The sequence below is a fragment of the Lucilia cuprina genome, chromosome 3 (assembly GCF_022045245.1).
Source record: "Lucilia cuprina isolate Lc7/37 chromosome 3, ASM2204524v1, whole genome shotgun sequence".
Lineage (NCBI taxonomy): Eukaryota > Metazoa > Arthropoda > Insecta > Diptera > Calliphoridae > Lucilia > Lucilia cuprina.
In genome coordinates this window covers 34104804-34110803 of record NC_060951.1, presented here as the reverse complement: position 1 = coordinate 34110803, position 6000 = coordinate 34104804, and the positions used below count along the sequence as shown (strand labels likewise).

The 6000-nt window shown below is 28.1% G+C and overlaps 2 protein-coding genes across 2 annotated transcripts; both read right to left on the bottom strand.

Moving 5' to 3' along the window:
• Positions 1-1142: 1142 nt before the first annotated feature.
• LOC111679972 (histone H3.1/H3.2-like) lies at positions 1143-2174 on the bottom strand. Its single transcript, XM_023441576.2, has 2 exons — positions 1664-2174; positions 1143-1600 (listed from the first exon to the last, which is right to left on the bottom strand). The coding sequence occupies exons 1-2, from the start codon at positions 1929-1931 to the stop codon at positions 1368-1370; spliced, it is 501 nt and encodes a 166-aa protein (XP_023297344.2). The 5' UTR covers positions 1932-2174; the 3' UTR covers positions 1143-1367.
• A 677-nt stretch (positions 2175-2851) lies between these two features.
• LOC111679966 (DDB1- and CUL4-associated factor 13) lies at positions 2852-4581 on the bottom strand. The gene is made up of 3 exons (XM_023441572.2): positions 4320-4581; positions 3545-4259; positions 2852-3482 (listed from the first exon to the last, which is right to left on the bottom strand). Exons 1-3 carry the CDS (start codon positions 4387-4389, stop codon positions 2930-2932), a joined length of 1338 nt encoding a protein of 445 aa, XP_023297340.2. The 5' UTR covers positions 4390-4581; the 3' UTR covers positions 2852-2929.
• Between the last annotated feature and the right edge of the window lie 1419 nt (positions 4582-6000).

Genomic DNA, 6000 nt, shown 5'->3' with positions numbered 1-6000 from the left:
GACTAGACTATAGACTAGACTATAGACTAGACTATAGACTAGACTATAGACTAGACTATAGACTAGACTATAGACTAGACTATAGACTAGACTATAGACTACATTATTATTGACTAGACTATAGGCTAGACTACAGACTAGACTATAGACTTGACTATAGACTTGACTATAGACTAGACTATGGACTAGACTATAGACTAGACTATTTACTAGACTATATACTAGAGTATAGACTAGACTATGGACTAGACTATAGACTAGACTATAGACTTGATTATAGACTAGACTATAGACTTGATTATAGACCAGACTATAGACTTGATTATAGACTAGACTATAGAATAGACTATAGACTAGACTATTGACTAGACCCTAGACTAGACTAGAGTAAAAGTTCCTAAAATGTTGTTAGAAATTATAAGCTTCTAAAAATAGTATTATAGTAATGAATTTTCCATGCCTGCTTGCCAAAAAACTACTCCTAATGTTAACATCTCTACAAGTGTCAAATACAACCCATAATTTTTAGTTCTTTTTCGCGCGTTTTTCAATCGGTTTGTTTCTTAAGTGAAAATTTAAGTGAACTTAATAAAACTTCCGTTTAAAATAAAATATGCAGTATTATAGTAGAAGTGGTAATATAAAATATTAATCGAAATAAAAGAAATCAATACGAAAAGTATGAGTTAAAGTAGACATCATAATTTTGCAAATAAACAGAAACCAAGTAAGTATAAGCTTTTATTAAAGTTAACAAACGGAGTCTCAGTTTTTAGATGAGACAGCTCTGTTAACTTAAATATCAGATGTATATGAATGTTTGTATTAAAAACTGAAATAGACCGGAGCTTTAACTAGAATTGAAATTGATTTGACTTTTGACTAAACAAAACAACAAAAAACGGAACTAGTCTAGTAATGAATTAAACTAGAAATGATCTAGGAGTGAACTTGAACTCATCTAGGACTTAACTAGTACTGATCTGAATCGAATCGAGAACTAGATACACAATACGTGTATAGACTTAAACAGAACTGAACTAGAACTGAATCAGAACAGAACTATGTACAACTAAACAAGAACTGAACCAGAAATAACATAGAAATACATTGAAAATTTTCGCATTTAGTAAATTTATAAATTTCATTAAAATATATATTTAACTGTTGAAAGGTAAAAATAACTTTGTAATTTATACAAATTATTATAAAAATCTTAAGAAATATCATTAAAATACTTTTTATAAGAAAATAATGTTTAAATTAAAATGGTTAACTAATTCCATGTAAAATTATTTTGAATGATCAAAATATCAAACAGATTAAAGAACAAGCAAAAAATTAAATATTTTCTATAAAAATCTAAATTAAAGATTTAATTTTAAAGCACGTATCAACATCATATCGGCTGTCGATAAAGTAACACATTTTCGATGCATAGTCAGGAGGTAAGAATCCTGCAGTAATTGTACCATAAACATTTCAGTCGCCTCCTGTAAAGCTTCCAATGCGGTTATTGTATAGCGTGCTATATCTGGATTAACATTAAAACTAATTTCACGTACTAAACGTGCGAAAGGAGCTCGAGGTATTAGTAAAGCTAAAGGAAAAAAAAACAAAATTTTCATAAATAATTTTATTCTTTTGGATTTAGTAAACATACTTGTAGTCTTTTGAAATTGCATTATTGATTTTAATAGACGTATTTCTCTTTGGCGAGGAGTCTTTTTCTTTCGACGTGCAGCTCCTTTCAATGTGTTGCTATTGCCGGTATTATTAGTACCTTTTCTGGACGTTCTGCTAGTGGTTGCACGACTTGTAGAGGCTTGTCCATATGGATTGGTTATGGAACTTCGGGTACGATAATCAAAGTTGTGCATCGTTCCTTCTTCTATCACTGAGTCCGAATCTCCTAGAGTTCCACGAGACATTTTTGTATCTTTTTATTTATACTTTTGTATAATTAGAAAATAATATGTTTAAATTTAAATCAAGCGTCCACAATTTGTTTTTATTTTCCAAATGTCAAAATTAACGAGTTGCCAGATCTTGATGTTTCTATTTGCTATTACAGGGTTGTAGAATAAAAGTAACCGGTAAACCGGAGTAGAATAAAAAGTAACCGGTAAAAATGTATGAATGAGTAAATTTAAACCTAAATTTTAAAAATATTCAAAATTAATTGTTTTTGGTAAGGGTTTTTTAAATTAAATTAACATTTTGTAAAAATTTTCTTTTTTAAATATGAACAAAAATTTCCAAAACTATAGTCTGGACTATAGTTTATCTATAGTCCAGACTTTAGTCTATATATAGTCCAGACTATAGTCTATCTATAGTCAAGACTATAGTCTATCTATAGTCCAGACTATTGTTTATCTATAGTCCAGACTATAGTCTATCTATAGTCCAGACTATAGTCTATCTATAGTTCAGACTATTGTTTATCTATAGTCCAGACTATAGTCTATCTCTAGTCCAGAATATAGTTTATCTATAGTCCAGATTATAGTCTTTCTTTAGTCCAGATTATAGTATATCTATAGTCCAGACTATAGTCTATCTATAGTCCAGACTGTAGTCTATCTATAATCCAGACTATAGTCTATCTATAGTCCAGACTATAGTCTATCTATAGTCTAGACTATAGTCTATCTATAGTCCAGACTGTAGTCTATTTATGGTCCAGACTATAGTCTATCTATAGCCCAGACTATAGTCTATCTATAGTCCAGACTATAGTCTATCTATAGTCCATTAATATAGATTATTTTATAGTCCTGAATATAGTCTATTTCTGCTTTATAATGGTGCCATGAACCTCCTACCCAATACAATGCACAGAATGATCTTTAGTTTACATTTTATTGTTAATTCCTTAAATCAAATCCTTACAAACTCTTAACTAAATTCAAATAATAAAACAACACTAAACTTCCTCCTTTAAAACGGTCTTCTTCTTTTCGGCCACAAATGGTACAGTACCCGGTTTAGAGTGTTTGCGTACATTGGCCTCTTTACGTAATTCCTTATCCTTAACAGCACGCATTTTCTTCTGTTTATTCATAATGCTTCGAGGTACTTGACGATGTCTAGCAATACGTTTGATTTGTGGATGAGCGGCATATTTCTCCTTCAATGCTTCCTGATAATTAAAAGCAACACGTTCACGGGGACGTATAACACCCAGCTTTTCCGCAGCCTTGGCCTTCCACATGCGTATGTTCATTTCATCGGAGCCCGTGAAAACATAACGATTATCCAGAGACCAGGCCACGCAGACTAAATGTTGCATACGTTTGGTATGATAGATTTCACGTGAGTGACTCTGATGAACATTGTAAATGCGCAGAGTTTTGTCATAACTGCCTGAAACGAATTCCTTGCCAGTGGGTGAATAATCAACATCGGTGACAGCGGAAACGTGATCAAAGTGGATTTTCAAAGGATTGCTCAATTGGCGTGTGTCGAAAGTGTAAAGGCTGCAAAAAGTTATTAAGATTAACTTTACATTTATCTTTACAGAAATCTATAAAATACTTACTTGCAATCTTCATTAGCCACTGTAAAGTTGAACGCCTCCATAGGATTCCAAGATAATTTGTTACTTTTCATGGTTAAAACCATTTTCCTTAAAGGCTTTGCTTCTCTTTGATCATATAAGATAATACTACGATCACTGCCACAACAAGACAATAAGGAAGTTTCTACCGGATTAAAGGCCACATCATGCAAAGTATCTACACCCCACTTTAGATTTTTCAAGGGATCATTACGATTTTCATCCCATATCGAACAATATTCACCACAAGTAGCAAACTTAGCCTCCTTACGATGATGTGTTATGCCCGTAATCATGGATCTACTTAAAATGGTATTAATGGGTTCTTCTTCCTCGCCCACATCTGGAGCCTGGGAATTCCACACCTTTATAGTTTTATCATCACCCACAGTGAAAAATCTATCACCCTTCACATTATAACAAATGCCGCGTACAAAACCTTCATGGGCCACAAATGAACGAACACATTCTCGGTTTGCCAAATCCCATATGCGCACTTCACCATCATAGGCACCACTCAATAAAGTTGATAGACTTTTAGGATGTTTACCAAAACAGGAGACACCATCACGATGACCACTTAAATTGCCTACAAATGGTTTGGCAAACACCTTTTCCAATTTAGTGGCATTTAAGGCGCGCACATATTCTCTAGCCGATTCCAGGGGATGCAAAGAGGGATCATAATTACGAGGCACTAAAAACAAACAATGCGTAGTTTACTTTTGTCTTAAATTCCTTGTTAACTATAACTTACTTTTGTGATGTTCATGTTTAGTTTCACGCACAAAATCGTCCGGATTGCGACTTATCATTTTTACCTTCATTTTGTTAGAATATAATTTGTTGTCTTACTAATTTTAAAAAAGTTTTTTTCTTCTTAATTTTGGTGCAATTCTTTTTATTTTTAATTCTCTTTTGCGTATTCCTTTACACGTGCGTTTGTAAATAAACAGCTGTCAATGATTTTTTCTTTTTGTACGTTGCCATATTGTGATCTTTTGGAATTTATGCGTTGCCTTACTGCTTTAAGGGGTTAATTGGCGTTTTTTGGAGAAAAAGCTTTTAATAGAAAAAAAATTCCAAATAAAAAATAAAATACTTTTAAGGGAATTTAAAGCTTAAAATTAATAAAATTTAAATGATTCTTTTATTAGAAATTTCTTAATTTTTCAAAAATTTTCAGATTTTCTTTTTATAGAAAAAATTGTTTATAGGACATTCGATAAATTTTCTTTATTTTTATTTTTTTAATGTTTCGATAATTTTTTCTTTTTAGGAAATCTTCAATAATTCATTTTTTTTACAGAAAATTTTTGATAAACTTTTACTTTTCAGGATATTTTTAATAAATTTTCTTCTCATATTGAATTTTTGATAAATTTTCTTATCTTTGTTCGATAAATTTTCTTATGGGAAATTTTCGATAATTTTTTTTCTTTTCCTAGAATATTTTCGATGAATTTTCTTTTCCTAAGATTTTTTAAATAAATTTTCTTTACATTGCAAACTTTCATTAAATATTATTTTTATAGAATTTTTTTTTTAACAAATTTTCATTTTATTGCAAATTTTCCATAAAATTTTTATTAATATGTAATATTCAATAAATTTTCTTTTTGTATACTCTTTTTATAGAAAATATGTGATAAATTTTTTTATAGGAATTTTTTAACAAATTTTCATTTTATTGCTAATTTTCCATAAAATTTTTATTAATATGTAATATTCAATAAATTTTCTTTTTGTATACTCTTTTTATAGAAAATATGTGATAAATTTTTTTATAGGAAATTTTTGATAAATTTTCTTTTTATAGGAAATATTCGATAAATTTTTTTATAGGAAATTTTCGATAAATATTCTTTTCATAGAAAATTTTCAATATTTTTTTTTTATGGGAAAATTTTGAAAAATTTTCCTTTTATAGAAAATTCTTTTTATAAGAAATTTTCGATAAATTTTCTTTTTATATAAATTTTCAATAAATTTTCTTTTAATATAAAATTTTTGATAAATATTATTTTTAATATAAAAATTTCTATAAATTGTATTTTTAATATAAAAATTTCTATAAATTGTATTTTTATAGAAAATTTTCTATAAATTGTATTTTTATAGAATATTTTCTATAAATTGTATTTTTATAGAAAATTTTCTATAAATTGTATTTTTATAGAAAATTTTCTATAAATTGTATTTTTATAGAAAATTTTCTATAAATTGTATTTTTATAGAAAATTTTCTATAAATTGTATTTTTATAGAAAATTTTCTATAAATTGTATTTTTATAGAAAATTTTCTATAAATTGTATTTTTATAGAAAATTTTCTATAAATTGTATTTTTATAGAAAATTTTCTATAAATTGTATTTTTATAGAAAATTTTCTATAAATTGTATTTTTATAGAAAATTTTCTATAAATTGTATTTTTAT

What these genes read in the sequence shown, in the direction of transcription:
- LOC111679972 (XM_023441576.2), bottom strand. Translation starts at nt 1,931, where the DNA reads ATGTCTCGTGGAACTCTAGGAGATTCGGACTCAGTGATAGAAGAAGGA. An exon ending in GCAATTTCAAAAGACTACAA is followed by an intron (nt 1,601 to 1,663) that starts GTATGTTTACTA and finishes TTTTTCCTTTAG; the next exon opens with CTTTACTAATACCTCGAGCT.
- LOC111679966 (XM_023441572.2), bottom strand. Translation starts at nt 4,389, where the DNA reads ATGAAGGTAAAAATGATAAGTCGCAATCCGGACGATTTTGTGCGTGAA. An exon ending in TAAACATGAACATCACAAAA is followed by an intron (nt 4,260 to 4,319) that starts GTAAGTTATAGT and finishes GTTTGTTTTTAG; the next exon opens with TGCCTCGTAATTATGATCCC. An exon ending in GTGGCTAATGAAGATTGCAA is followed by an intron (nt 3,483 to 3,544) that starts GTAAGTATTTTA and finishes AACTTTTTGCAG; the next exon opens with CCTTTACACTTTCGACACAC.